Below are 15,000 nucleotides of genomic sequence, written 5' to 3'. Positions count from 1 at the left end.
TCCCCTGCTGTAGTCGCTGATGAACAGACAGTGATCGCTCTTAACAGATGACAACTGACCAGCAGCATGTCTATGTGCTGATTACTCAATTAACTTAAGCTGCATGTTTTTGGATGGTGGGAGGAAACCGGGGAACCCAGGGGAAACCCACGTGAGCACAGGGAGAACGTGTAAACTCCACACAGAAACATCAGCTGGCTTGGTAAGGACTAAAACCAGTGATGTTCTTGCTGTGAGGCAACAGTGCTAACCACTGGGCCACCGTGCCACCCATCTGGAAAAGCAGGAGGAGTAGGGGGGGGGGGGGCGGATTCTTCAGGATGAAGATGGCTGTGATATGAGCTAAGGGTGTTTATAGCGGATTAGGAATCGTCTGATTGGTGAATCATACATTGAATAATGCAGGACCGGCTGTGATCAATCATAAGCACATGATCCTCTCTGCATAAGTTTATAAATGAGCTGCAGTATTGGCAGATCACCATGACAAGCGATTGGTGCATTCAGAATCGGCTGCCAAAATCCTGATAAGCGCATCTTTAATGAACACACAGCTCTATTATATACAGCTCTATTATATACAGCATGAGCTCTCTATGTACTGTATTCATTTATCTGTGATTTTAAGTGTGTGTGTGTGTGTGTGTGCGCGCGCGTGTGTGTGTGTGTGTGTGTGCTCCTGCAGGAGGCGCTGCAGACGTTCGCGTTCCTGCTGTTTGTGGTGGTCTGTGCCGCCGGTGCGGTTTACCTGCTCATCGTCCTGCCGGAAACCAAGAACAAGACCTTTGTGGAGATCAGCCGGAGCTTCGGGAAGATCAACGGCGTGCAGGAGCAGACTCTGGAGCGCGAGATGAAGAACGTGCTGGACTGCGAGACCGCCAACGGGCTGAAGGGTGGAGGCGTGGAGGCGGAGAGCAGCTTCTGAATGGAGTTCAGATCCTGCAGGCAGAAGATCATGATCTGAGCACACAAGCTGACCTGCCGGACGTGAGTCAGCTCAGTGTTGTGTGTTGTGTGTTGTGTGTATGCAGCGTCAGCACACTCAACATTAACTCAGCTATACTATATGACAGAAATACAGCCAATCAGAGGCTTGCTCTATTCTGATTGGCTTACTTGATCATACTGTAACTCTGGGCTTATGTTGAGTCGATGCTGCACAAGAACCTCAGCACAGATGAGACACACTCAGCAGCTCATTTCATCTGCTCAAAACATGATCATTGCTCCATACTTTAGAAGGGTGGAGGCAGAGAGGTGGAGATCTGCTCCTGAAGATGCTGTTAAAGCTGAATCTCCTGCTACGCAGACACACACACACACACACACACACCTGAACACACTCACTGGAGGAGCAACATGACCGATTCATCAGCCCAAAGACGAAGCTGACCCACAGCAGGATCTGCACTGTACACACACTTTTGTGTTCTGTGTGACAATTTGAGTCATGCAAAAGCAGTTTTCAGGCATACACTTTACTGAATATCTTCATGGAGCATCGTCTAAACTCAATATTCTAATCAATTTTAGCATTAAAGAATTATTTAGCATTTTGATCCATACAGTGAGTTTTTAGATATCACCAAAATATACCAGAGAACAGAAAACACCATCACATGAGAATCAACGACAGATGCATCTGCTCCAATATATCAGCCAGATTATATATAGATATATAAATGAATAAGATATCTGTGTGTTCATTAAATAGAATTACTTTGAACATAATAAATAGATTAATCTTAAACTATAATTACATATTTATAATCATTTTGCTTTTCCAGTAGGTGTGTCTATTTAAGAATATTTCAAATTTTGTACTTGAAATAAAAACATAAACAAAAGAACAAAGAAACATTACCATAATGTGTGTGTGTGTGTGTGTGTGTGTGTCTGTCTGTGTGTGTGTGTGTGGGTGTGAGTGTGTGTGTGTGTGTGTGTGTGTGTGTGTGTGTGAGTGAGTGTGTGTGTGTGTGTGTGTGTGTGTGTGTGTGTGTGTGTTTGAGATGTTCTAGAGCAGCTGTATGAAATTAAGCATTAATTTGAACACTATTTGAGTATTTATAGAGGAGTTTTGTATTTAATAATCATGACTGTGTGAAGTAAACTCAGTGTCAAACCTCTGGCTGACCTGCGGGACGTTCAGACAGGTGCTGTGTTTTTAGAGGACTTGTGTGTGTGTGTCTGTCTGTGTGTGTGTGTGTGTGTGTGTGTCCTGCACGCAGCTGTTAACCCGATTGAGTGCCTTCAGAACAGGCGAATCCTGTTGATCCTGAATGACAGACACACACTGAGGGCACTCACAGTTAATGAGAGCAGTTACACACACACAAACACACAAACACACACACAAACACACACACACACCATGTGTCTGAATGCAGTGCACATGACACCGAGGCTCGCTGCTGATTGGCTGTCTCAGACAGATGCCGCAGATCGGTGTTTGTAGGTCGACGCGTCTGTGCAGAGGATCAGCTGTGTGTGTGCGTGGGAGAAAGTGTGTGTGTTCCTTGTATTCATGATGTTATGAGGATCAAATGTCCCCACGAGTACAATAACAGCAGTGCAGTTTGAGTGTGTGTGTGTGTGTTGTTTTGCTCCTGATGAGTAGTGTTCACAGCTCCATCAGTGTTCACAGAATGAGAAATGCAGATTACTCTGACAGAGTCTTGAGTTCAGCGCTAACACCAGCAGAAGGTCCTCTTTTACATACATGTTTTACACAGCCGTCTGGAGTAGTGGAGTCTGTAATGTTCAGTGTTCTTCTGTACGTTGCTGTAATCGTTCAGTCAAGTATTATAACTATAAACACACACACACACACACACACACACACACAGCAGATGTGTGCTTGAGTAAATAAGGCACCGCCTGCAGTGTCCTCCACATTCCCAGTGTGTTTTGTGAATGTCAGCATGCAAACAGAAAGAACGATACACACACACACACACACACACACACAGCCTTGATTGTTTTGTTGAGGTGTGTTCCAAAAAACAGCATTTTTGACCCCTACACCCTTAATCTGTTTTCAAAGTTGTCTTTCCGCAGGGTAAACCCTTTGAAGGGATTAGGGCACAGGGTCGGAGCATAGTGTGTGTTTGTGTGTGTGTGTGTTTGTGTAATGAGCACCATGAGCGGAGACTACAGCGCCACCTACTGCACAGAAAGAGCCGATCCTTCCTCTACGCAACGCATGCTGTCGAACCACCAGGGGCCGCCCCTCCCTCTTAAATATGAGTCTGTTCTGTGCTTTCGTTTAATTTAGGCATGAAAACACTTTAAAATAAATGTAACATCGGTGAGATTCCCTTTCCTGTTCATTACAGGTGTGGTGTCCTCTTCATATTGCGTCCTCATATAGCGGTGCGTGACTGTCAGCTGACGCTCTCTACAGTGATAAACAGACGCTGTCTCCCTAACGGATTCTGTATTCTGATTTGAAGTGGAGTGAAAGTCTGGGTTTTGTGTGCATGAATGAACAGACACATACACATAATTAATAATAATAATAATATCTACAGATGTGGATCTTGTTCTGACCGTTTAACTGCTTATTTAAAATGAAACGGCTCCAGAAGAACAGATTCAGTAATTTGGGGATTTATTTGGGGGATATGCTGTATTGTAGTGGGCATGTGCCTTATCTTCACATCTCAGTGTTGACAGGTTTGGTTCATACAACACTTATGAGCTGGGCGGTTGAGCTGACTCTGCTGTGGTCAGGGGTTGTGGGGCTGCTCTCCTCTGAGATCGTGGCTCTCCATTGTGGCAGAGTTTTTCTCTGGTAACAGTGTCTGGAGATGAGCGAGTGTTACTGATGATCTGCTGTTCTACAGCGTGTTCAGTGGTGTGTGTCGCGCTGCTGAAGTGTGTGTGTGTGTGTGTGTGTGTGTGTGTGTGTGTGCAGGAATGTGCTGTGGTTTTTCATGAATTATTTGAGTGGGATTAGTTTCCATTAGGAGGTCAAGGTAATCCGGTGATTACAGTGTTTCTGCGGAGAGGAAACAAAGCCTCCCGCTGGAGCTGTCCACATCCGCTCTATTACAGCACACACACACACACACACACACACACACTGATGAGCACACCGCACTCAGCTCAATCATCACTTCATCTACTCCGCTCTTTAACCAAATCACTCCACTGCGCACCGACACCACAGGAGAACACAAGCTTTTACTCTGAACACACCTGTTCACAGAAAACACACTGAGGGGGTGTGTGTGTACCGTGTGTTCCTAACACTGTAGGGACCTAAACACACACCCAAACAGACACTAAACACACACACACAGTCAGAGAGACACTAAACACACACACTTAGACACTAAACACACACACTTAGACACTAAACACACACACACTTAGAGAGACACTAAACACACACTTTTAGACACTTAACACTCTTAGACACTAAACATACACACTCACTAACAGAGATCGGCTTCTGGGTCATTACCCACACACATAGACAGTATATCTGTGTGTTCTGGAGGCTGTAATATCACACACACACACACACACACACTCATATTGTGCTGAATGTGGCGCAGCTGAAGGTCGATACACTGCTGATACCTGAGATCAGATCAGTGACGGAGCGTCTGCTGGAGTATTGATCAGCTGATGATCAAACACACAGCTGATCTGAGCTCAGTTAGACGAATCTCTGTGTGTTAGTCAGGTGTGTGTCCTCCTCCTCCTTCTGCTGTGATTTCTGACTGTTGTAGGTGTGAAATAACTCTAATCATTCAGCGGAGTGATAAACCTGCCGGAACTACTTTAGCTGTGCCTTTATCTGACAATGACCAAACACCTGAGAGTGAGCAGCAGCCAATCAGAGTGCAGCATTCAGCAAACCCATAGAATAAATTAAGATACAAAACACACACACACACACACACTGCTGAACCACTGAATAACCAAAATATGACACTTTAATAGTCATTTTATTAAAAACATCTGTGCACATGACAGGTAGAGTACATTCATCTGTTTGTTTGAGAAAACACTCACTCACACACACACTCACACACTCTCTCACACACACACAGTGAGTGGCTTCTTGGTTGGGTTGAGGAGGTGCTTGGTTACGGTTAATCTACAGGCTTCGCTTTTGTAAACAATAAACATTACAGTAATGAAACGCAACCAAGCGTCACGACATCAGACATGTGCTGGCTAACAGATGTGAGAGCAGAAACACCACATCACGACACTACAGCTGCTGCGTTTCCAGCACACACACACACACACACACAGAAGCAGAGGAACAGCAGAGCAGAAACACACACATTAAAGAGAAGATGATCATTTCTCTGACCCAATCAGCAGACATTTACAGCATAATCTCCTTCCTTCTGCAGCTCTCTCTGTGCGTTTGTGCTGGAAACAAGACACACACACACACACACACACACACACACACAGTGGAGGAACACATTTTCCCCGTGTGTGTGTATGTGTAACCCTCCTCTAGGGTCATTGATGGAAACAGAAACACTCCATATATTAGCTCTGTAGAGGAATAAAATAAATAAACACTTTAGAAAAGAGTTCTTAGCTCGTGTGGAGACTGGAGACCCGCGCCTGCGCAGATGCTCCGTCCGTCTTTTGGCGTGTGGAGCAGCGGTCAGTGGCGTTCAGTGCTGGTCGATGGTAGTAGTGACGGTTAACAGCAGCACTGTTGGTCAAGGGTGGAAGTGATTGTCAATGGTAGTCATTGGAAGTAGTGATGGTCAATCGTGGTAGTGATAGTGTTGGTAGTGATGGTCAATGGCAGAAGTAATGGTCAGTGGCGGTAGTGACAGTCATTGGCGGTTGTGTTGGTCAGTATCAGTGGTGTTGGTGGTCGATGTTGATCAATGGCGGTAGTGATGGTCAATAATAGTAGTTTTGGTCAATAGCCATAATGACGGTTAATTGCGGTAGTGATGGCCACTGTTAGTAAAGTTGGTAAATGGCACTAGTGGTAGCCAGTGGCAGTAGTAATGGTCAATGGTGGTAATGATGGTCAATGGCGGTAGTGATGTTCAATTGTGGTAGTGATTGTCAATGGCATAGAAATAGTCAATGTCGGTTGTGATGTTCAGTGGCGGTAGTGATGGTCAGTGGCGATAGTGACGGTCAAAGGGGGTAGTAATTGTCAATGGCGGTAGTGATGTTCAATTGTGGTAGTGATGGTCAATGGCATAGTAATAGTCAATGGCGGTAATTATGTTCAGTGGCGGTAGTGATGTTCAGTGGCGATAGTGATGGTCAATGGCGGTAGTGATGTTCAGTGGCGATAGTGATGGTCAATGGCATAGTAATAGTCAATGGCGGTAATTATGTTCAGTGGCGGTAGTGATGATCAGTGGCGATAGTGATGGTCAATGGCATAGTAATAGTCAATGGCGGTAATTATGTTCAGTGGCGGTAGTGATGTTCAGTGGCGATAGTGATGGTCAATGGCGGTAGTGATGTTCAGTGGCGATAGTGACGGTCAATGGGGTTAGTAATAGTCAATGGTGGTAGTGATTTTAAGTGGCGTTAGTGATGGTCAATGGTAGAAGTGATGGTCATTGAGGGTAGTGATAGTCAATGGCGGTAGTGATGTTCAGTGGTGATAGTAATAGTCCATGAGGGTAGTTTTGGTCAATAGTGGTAATGACAGTTAATGATGGTAGCAATGGTCAGTCGTGGTAGTGATGGTCAATAGCGATAGTGATGGTCAATAGCAGTAATGATGGTTAATTGCGCTGGCGATGACCACTGGCAGTACAGTTGGTCAATGGTGGTCAGAGTTGGTCAGTGTCGGTCAGTGTTCAGGATATTGCACTCAGTGTAAGGCCGATGAGTCCCGGCGGAGTAAGGCCTCTCTTCAGTGGAATCTCTCCAGCAGGACAATGAGGATGAGGATGATGAAGAGCGCAGCTGTGTGCGGATCCCGCACTGTTTCTGCCATATGCTCACTCTGCAGAGTGTGTGTGTGTGTGTGTGTGTGTGTGTGTGTGTGTGTGTGTGTGTGTGTGTGTGTGTGTGTGTGTGTGTGTGTGTGTGTGTGTGTGTTTGTGTGACACTGCAAACTCTGCTGATACACCCTTCAGACGTGCTGCGTTTACCAGGATCAAGCACACAAATGACCAAATCCAGAAACATTTACACACACATGAAACCAGAAGATCTGCGCAGAGGATGACTGCAGGTGTAGCACCACCCCACTGATCTCAGCACAGTTAAAATCATAACTTAGACACAACTAAACATCAAACATTCAGAAGTCTTAATGAAACCGGAGCGTGTTTTACTCTACCGTCTCCTGCGCACTGTCATGTTTGCGTGTCCGTCAGTTCTGTGCTGTTAATTGTAAACTTTAACTTGTTTGTGAGTGTCTTGTGCTTCTGCGCTAAATGAGTTTTCAGGTGTTGGAGATGACGAATGTGCTGAATGCAGAATTACACTGATCTGAATCAACAGATGTGAGAGTCTGCTGAGCTAAACACAGCACATTCATAAACACCCAGACCCGAGAGCTCAGCGCTGATCATCTGCCGGCCTGAGAGTTACACCATACTGCCTACAACAGACAGCTTTACATGGCAATACACACACACACACACACACACATATACACACACACACATACACAGCATGAATGAGTACACCCCTTTATGAAAATGAACATTTTTATCCATTTCTCAGTTAGTATTTCTCAGAAAATATGAATATAAAAGCGGATCTGTGAGGGGTGAACACATTCATGCCCAGCACTGCAAAAATGCTTTCATTTCTTGTATTTTCTGTCTTGTTTCCAGTCCAAATATCCAAACATTCTTACATCAAGAAGCATTTTTGGCAAGCAGAACAGCATGTGTTGTTTTAATAAATAATATGCCACACTGAAATGGGCTTTCCTTAAAACAAGCAACTTGATCTGCCAATGGGGGAAGCAAAATCATGTCAAAAGGAAAAGCAAGATAATGAAGTTGTTTTAAGGAAAAAACATTTCCCTGTGGCCATTACATATGAACACAAGACATGCTGGTCTGCTTGCCTAGAGCATGCTTCATCTAGAATGTTCAGACATTTGGACTGGAAATTAGACAAAGACAAGCAGCGTATGCGCAGTAGTCAGCATTTGAAGAGGATCAGCACAGTGTTGCTCAGACAGGAGTGTGTGCTAAGAGGACTTGATCTTCTTCAGATGTTGCCTCCTGTGTGCTGTTACACCTCCAGCAATATCATCATCCTCTCTGAACAACGAGGAGCTTTCTGTCTCCCAGATCTGATCTTTCCTCAGTGTGGAGAATCAGTGCAGAGTTTAGCAGAAACACACACACACACACACACACACACACACACTCACACACTCACGGCAGAAACAGCAACGGGTGTCCGTCCGGCGCTCAGTGGATCCCGTTGGCCGTGAAGGGCGCGCGGGGCTCCGCGTCACACTCCAGCTCACACACCGAGTCCGTGCACGCGTCCTCGTCTTCGCGCGACAGCTGCGAGATCCGGTCGAACGTGTCGTCCACCACGTTCGGGATGATGTTGACGTACGCGCTCACGATCTCCTTGTGGAGCAGCGTGTCCTGGTTGTAGGACACGAGCTCGTTGCTGATGTTGACCGTCTCCACCGGCGTCCGGCAGCGGCCCCGGCAGCCCAGCAGGCTGGAGAAGCCCTTGCGGAACTCCGCGTTGAAGGCGTAGATGACGGGGTTGAGCGAAGAGTTGGTCCAGCCGAACCACACGAACACGTCGAAGGTGGTGTCGCTGACGCAGGGCAGACCCGCGGACGGCTTGTCGTGGCAGAACGGAACCACGCAGTTGAGCACGAAGAACGGCAGCCAGCAGCACACGAACACGCCCATGATCACCGACAGGGTCTTCAGCACTTTGGTCTCGCGGCTGATGGAGCTCTTCAGGCTGCTGTGGTGCTGGCACGCCAGGCGGTTCGACCGGCAGCTCTGCGCGTGCTCGGCGGCGCGCTCCAGCGAGGCGATCCTCCTGATCTGGATCTGCGCGATGCGGTAGATGCGCGTGTAGGTGACGATCATGATGGCCACGGGGATGTAGAAGCTGATGAGCGACGAGGAGATGGCGTACTCCCGGTTCAGGCTGGAGTCGCAGTCTCCCGCGTTCCCACCGCCGCCGCTGCGCGCCGCCGCCTTGTGCCAGTCCAGCTGCACCGGGATGAAGGAGATGAGCACCGACAGCGTCCACGCCGCGCCGATCATCACGAAGGCCACGCGCGGCGTCATCTTGCGCTCGTAGCGGAACGGGCTGCTGATGGCCCAGTAGCGGTCCACGCTGATCACGCACAGGTTCAGGATGGAGGCGGTGGAGCACATGATGTCGAACGCCACCCAGATGTCGCAGAAGGCGCCGAACGGCCAGAAACCGGCCACCTCCGACACCGCTTTCCACGGCATCACCAGCACGGCCACGAACAGGTCCGACACGGCCAGCGACACGATGAAGATGTTGGTGACTTTAGTGCGCAGGTGCCGGAAGCGCAGCACGGCCGCGCACACCAGAATGTTCCCGAACAGAGTCCAGAGGATGAGCGCGCACAGCAGGCACCCGGTGAGCGCGCGCGCCAGCATCTCCCGCGGCTCGGTCCCGGTCACCGTTCCGTTCAGCATGCTTAGTTCTGGCGCGCTCACGGGTCGCCATCGGGCGCGTGTCTCCGCGCGGTCCCCGGTGCCGGTGAGTCCCGCATGACGCACGGACGAGCGCGATCGAAGAGGGAATCCGAAACCCAGCGTCTCCTGGAGAGTGCGTGCGTGTGCGTGTGTGTGTGTGAGCCGGCCGTCCGACCTCTCTAAGCGCCTGGGAACTGTGCTCTGCTATTTTGAGAGAGACAGAGAGAGACAGAGAGAGAGAGAGAGAGAGAGAGAGAGACAGAGAGAGAGAAGGAGAGAGAGAGACAGAGAGAGAGAGAGAGAGAGAGAGAGAGAGAGAGAGAGAGAGTGCAGTCGATGAGTTATGAGTCACGGCGGGAAACACTACAGGAGCGTCAGTCTAGTCTTCTGTAAAGCCCAAACAGACACACACACACACACACACACACACACACACACACACACACACACACACACACACACACACACACACACACACAATCAGCCTCAGTGCTGCATTACTCTGGTACAGTCTGAAATAGAACACAGAGAATGGTGTGTGTGTGTGTGTGTGTGTGTGTGTGTGTGTGTGTGTGTGTGTGTGTGTGTGTGTGTGTGTGTGTGTGTGTGTGTGTGTGTGTGTGTGTGTGTGTCTTCTCTGCTGAGGGCTCCAGTGGTCAGTCATTCATCAGCTCTGCATCATCAGTGTGTGTTGATGAACCCACAGCGACACCCAGAGGACACACACTCAACTACTGTCTACACTCTCACAAAGTGTGTGTGTGTGTGTGTGAGAGAGAGAGATAGTGAGTTATAGAAGGTGCATGTGTGTGTTGTGTACATGTTTAAATATGTTTATATATGAATGTGTGTGTGTGTGTGTGTGTGTGTGTGTGTGTTTCAGATGTGTGAAATGTGAGGATTGGCTGCAGCAGTGTCAGAAGCACAGCCTCAGTTGCTGCTGATACACACACACACACACACACACACACACACACACACACACACACACACAGCTGATCCGGCTGCAGGGGATTGTGGGAATTCATGAATATTGGGAACACCTGGAGCTGTCAAGAGATGAGCACATCTGGAGCATCAGGGGCCCATCTGTGTGTGTGTGTGTGTGTGTGTGTGTGTGTGTGTGTGTGTATGTGAGTGTGTGTGTGTGTGTGTGTGTGTGTGTATGTGTGTGTGTGTGTGTGTGTGTGTGTGAGTGTGTGTGTGTGATGTGTCTGAGTGTGCATGTCTGAATTCATGCATGTGTGTGTGTGATTGTGTCTGATATATCTGAGTGTGTGTGTGTGTGTATGTATTGTAACGTGTGTGTGTGTGTATATAGCGCATGTATCCTGTATGGTCATACACCCACAGCGCTTCACCATCATGAGGGGTCTCTCCACTCCACCAGCAGTGTGCAGCTCCACCTGATGATGCTCCGGCAGCCACAGGACAGCAGCGCCAGCGCTTCACCACACAGCAGATATAGGTGGAGTGGAGAGACAGTGATGGAGCAGATCAGTGGATGGGGATGATCGGAGGCCATGATGGGTAAGAGCTGATGGAGGGAGTGTGTCCAGGACACCAGGGTTACACCACTACTCTTTACCAGAAGTGCCATGGGGTTATTAATGAACACAGAGAGTCAGGAGCTCAGTTTAACAGCTCATCTGAAAGACGGCGCTCTACTGGGGCATTAGGACTCACACAGACTGCAGGTTGAGCGCCCCCTGCTGACCTCACTAACACCACGGCCTACAGCAGCCCAGTGTTGTGCTCTCCATCCAGACACTGACCAGCCTCAGCCCTGCTCAGCTTCAGTGAGGGAGCGCTGTGGGGCTGCGGCACGGATATATGTGTGTGTGTGTGTGTGTGTGTGTGTAATCAGTCTCTCTGTGTCTGCGTGTGTTTGTGTGTGAGGATGTCTGTTTCAGAGTTATATGTCAGTGTGTGTTTGTGCCTGAAATGCAGCTGAACAACAGATTGATCTAAACACACACACACACACACACTCGTCCTCCTGCATGATTAATTGATGATGTCCAGAATCTGAATCTCCTGTTAAAGGGTTTGTGCAGACACTTCTAACCCAATCACTGGGTCTGGCCGCTTAAGTGGGTCTGCCTTGCCTTCAGGAAACTCCGCTATGAATAATAATGAGAAACCATTCCTCATCGCTCCACTGGCAGATGAGCGCCACGCCTCTGAGTCTGATCCGCCCCAATAATCATTCTAAACCTGGAAGATGAAATTAGCTGAGAACAGCTCCAAATGATCCAGTTTCCCCACAATTAAAGCTGACAGGAGCTTACAGTGTCTGAACACACACACACACACACACACACACACACATCTGCTACAATCTCTAAACAGTACTCCAGGGTGTCCTGAACCTTTGCACAGCAGCAGAACCCTGAACACTCTGAGCTGATCCTGCATCAGTGAGCATGCCGACAGCATCATCTGAGGTTTACTCATGTTTGAGGTGTTAAATCATTGCTGGATTCATCAGCGTTTATAACAGCACATTCATTCATTTTCATTCAGCTTAATGCCTTATCTAGGGGTCGCCACAGCGGAATGAACCACCAACTATTCCAACTATTGTTTTACACAGCAGATGCGCTTCCAGCTGCAACCCATCACTGGGAAACACCCATAAACACAAATACAAAACGATTGCTATTTATACTAAATGGTGTTTAAATAGTAGTGTTTACGCTCTCAGAAATAAAGGTGCGTGAGCTGTCACTGGGAAAAGGTACAAGTTTGTACCTAAAAAGTCCATATTAATTCCTCACAGGCACATATTAGTACCTTAAGAGTGCAAAAGTGTTCCACTTAAAATATTTAGGTACCAATATCGACCCGTGAGGTACCAATATGTGTGCCTTTTGAAAAGGGGCCACCCCAGTGACAGCTCGAGTACCTTTATTTCTGTGTGTAGAGTGAATATTACAGCATTCAGCTCTGTTAGTGACGCTGCAGCATACTGTAGTACTGACTATAGTGAACTGATCGACCATGATCAATACTGCAGCCCACTACAGTAAACTGTGGCTCAGTTGTTTATATTATTATAGTTGTTGGGTTACCATAGCGTCTTAGGCAGCGCAGATTAATTCCAGCACTCACTATAGTGCGCTTCAAACCCTGCAGTGTTCTACTATAAACTCCGCACAGTTCAGCTCCACTAAACTGACAACACAAATGTCCAGACTACACTGAGCTGAAACGCTAAAACAAGATGGAACATGCCTAAGATCATTTACCAGAGAAGCAAAACAACTGAAGATCACGAGACTGAAACGAGTACAAAAAAGATTTTATTCAAAAGGAAAATACATTTATTTCTCTGACTTTACCTCGAACTTTACTTCAGAAAACAGTGAGAATCTCTCCAGTCATTTTGGCATCTTCAGGAGCGAAACTCCTCTGACTTCAGTTCTACTTCAGTTCTATTCATTCTGCTGAAAGAGAATCTAGAGCGTCCGGCGGGCTTCAAGGGTGCGAGTGGAGAACAGGATCTGGAGAACATCATCCATGCGAGTGTAAACAGAGTCCTCAGGCCTGAGAGCGTCTTCAGTTTGGAGGATCTTCAGACCTTCCGGAAGACCTCGAAGAGCGACGCCACCGAGTGCATGCGGTAGAACAGGTTGAGCGGGATGGCCACGTTCAGCACGGTGGTCCAGACGCTGGTGCCGAAGGTCTCGTTCTCCAGAGGGTTATCGTACTGCGGTCGGCAGCCGAACGCCGGGAGGATCCACAGCTGAGTGAGAACACACACACACACACACACACACAACATGCTCAGAACATTCAATTTACCCTGGGCTGATGCAGTACATGAAGACTAAAACTACCGGACCAAACATTTTCATTAACTGAAACCAAATGAAGAGTTCATTAAAGACTAAACCAAAACAAAACTAACGGCGCTCACTGAAATAAAATAATGATCAGCAAACATGACCATCACTGTCAGAGTTAACGCTCACGCATTCTGTGCTGTAAAATCTGACCTGCGGTAGTTCAGAGAAACACCAGTAGATGGCGCCAAACACATCAGTCAAGTCTATGATTATATACAAACATCTGTTGTGAAAGACCTGCTCTAGCCTGTGCCAAACATGTAAACTACACAGGTTCAACTGCATGTAGAGTATTATCTGAGAGATGAACAAGACCGTCTGAATCATTTATTAGTGAACATACTAGCCCCACCCATCCAGAGTCCCGCCTCCACATTAGTACCCACCCACTACAGCCCCGCCCCCTCCAAAGTCCATCGTAATCATCACTGAAGGCTTATCAGTAGACCCACACTGAACTCCACAGATCTTTAGGTGATGTCCACAGGTGATGTGATGATGATCTGCTCATCAGGAAAGCTCTAGTGCTTTAGGAGCAGAGATGGGTCGAGGATCTCCAGTTTGACCACAAATATGAGAGAATATGAGTGAAGTGTGTGAACACAATGCTCCTCAGAGAGAGAGAGGAAGACATGTGGAGACCTTCAGCAGTGCAGAACAGCATTAAAGACTGAAGGAGTCTGGAGGAGTTTCAGTGCGTAAAGGACAAGAGCGCAAGCCTAAGCTGAACAACCGTGACCTCCGACCCCTCAGGGGGCGCTGCATCAAGAGTCCTCATTCATCTATAAACAGATCAGCACATGGGCTCAGCACTACTGCGCTAAACCTGTGACAAGCAGCACAATACAGAGTCACATCCACAAACACCAGCCAACACTGCACTGTGCCAAGAGGAAGCCCTATGTTAACAGTGTCCAGAAGCGCTTCTCTGGGCTCTGGGATGGAGCATCACACAGTGGAGACGTGTCCTGTGCTCAGATGAAGCAGTGTTTCAGGTGTTTCTGGGAGAAATGGACACCGTGTGCTCCAGACCAAAGAAGAAGAGGATCATCCAGACTGACACCAGCAACAAGAAGCCCGGCTCTGTCATGGTCTGGGGTTGTGTCGGTGCTCTGGGTGAAGGTGACCTGCTCTTCTGTGATGCTCCAGTAATGCTGAACGGCACAGAGAGATTCTGGAGCTCAATATGCTGCCTTCTGCTCCAGGGAAAACCACATTCAGCTCACATCACAGAGTCCTGCTGCAGAGGAAGAGGACACACCTACTGGACTGGCCTGCCTGCAGTCCTGACCTGTCTCCAATAGAGAATGTGCGGTGCAAAATGTGACACCAAAGACCCCGGTACTGTTGCCCACCTCAAGACTAGTTTGCAGGACGAATGGGACAGAATGACCCCTGAAACACGTCAGCACCGCTGTCTTCAGTCTGTAAGCATCTTTAAGTGTTGTGAACAGGAGCGGCAGCAGTATGGAGTGGGAAACGATGTGTTGCAAGAACCAAAACTGGAAATACTG

General features: G+C 47.9%; 3 protein-coding genes across 18 annotated transcripts in view; 1 reads left to right on the top strand and 2 right to left on the bottom strand.

The window, feature by feature from the left end:
* slc2a9l2 (solute carrier family 2 member 9, like 2) overlaps positions 1-1,863 on the top strand; it is a 29,717-nt gene extending 27,854 nt beyond the window's left edge. For all 13 annotated transcript variants that reach the window (XR_015506992.1, XR_015506991.1, XR_015506993.1 and 10 more), the window contains one exon: positions 686-1,863. Coding sequence is in view for 9 of the 13 variants with exons in the window: in XM_087280980.1 (XP_087137106.1) it covers positions 686-925 (240 nt within the window). In the remaining 4 variants the exon portion in view is untranslated. The remainder of the gene's footprint in view (positions 1-685) is intronic.
* A 3,065-nt stretch (positions 1,864-4,928) lies between these two features.
* drd5a (dopamine receptor D5a) lies at positions 4,929-9,820 on the bottom strand. Its single transcript, XM_087280986.1, has one exon. The coding sequence runs from the start codon at positions 9,633-9,635 to the stop codon at positions 8,397-8,399; it is 1,239 nt and encodes a 412-aa protein (XP_087137112.1). The 5' UTR covers positions 9,636-9,820; the 3' UTR covers positions 4,929-8,396.
* A 3,102-nt stretch (positions 9,821-12,922) lies between these two features.
* The window catches only part of otop1 (otopetrin 1), a 9,957-nt gene continuing 7,879 nt past the window's right edge, over positions 12,923-15,000 (bottom strand). For 2 of the 4 annotated variants that reach the window (XR_015506625.1, XR_015506626.1), the window contains exons 5-6: positions 14,718-15,000; positions 12,923-14,675 (exon numbers count right to left, since the gene is read on the bottom strand). The exon at positions 14,718-15,000 is cut by the window's right edge and continues 1,184 nt beyond it. Coding sequence is in view for 2 of the 4 variants with exons in the window: in XM_087280160.1 (XP_087136286.1) it covers positions 13,213-13,383 (171 nt within the window). In the remaining 2 variants the exon portion in view is untranslated. 4 annotated transcript variants of the gene reach the window in all.

The sequence above is a fragment of the Danio rerio genome, chromosome 14 (genome assembly GCF_052040795.2).
Source record: "Danio rerio strain M-AB ecotype USA chromosome 14, GRCz13ab, whole genome shotgun sequence".
Classification (NCBI taxonomy): Eukaryota; Metazoa; Chordata; class Actinopteri; order Cypriniformes; family Danionidae; genus Danio; species Danio rerio.
The sequence above is the reverse complement of the archived record's forward strand: the minus strand, read 5'-3'. Positions and strand labels throughout refer to the sequence as shown.

What these genes read in the sequence shown, in the direction of transcription:
- drd5a (XM_087280986.1), bottom strand. Translation starts at nt 9,635, where the DNA reads ATGCTGAACGGAACGGTGACCGGGACCGAGCCGCGGGAGATGCTGGCG.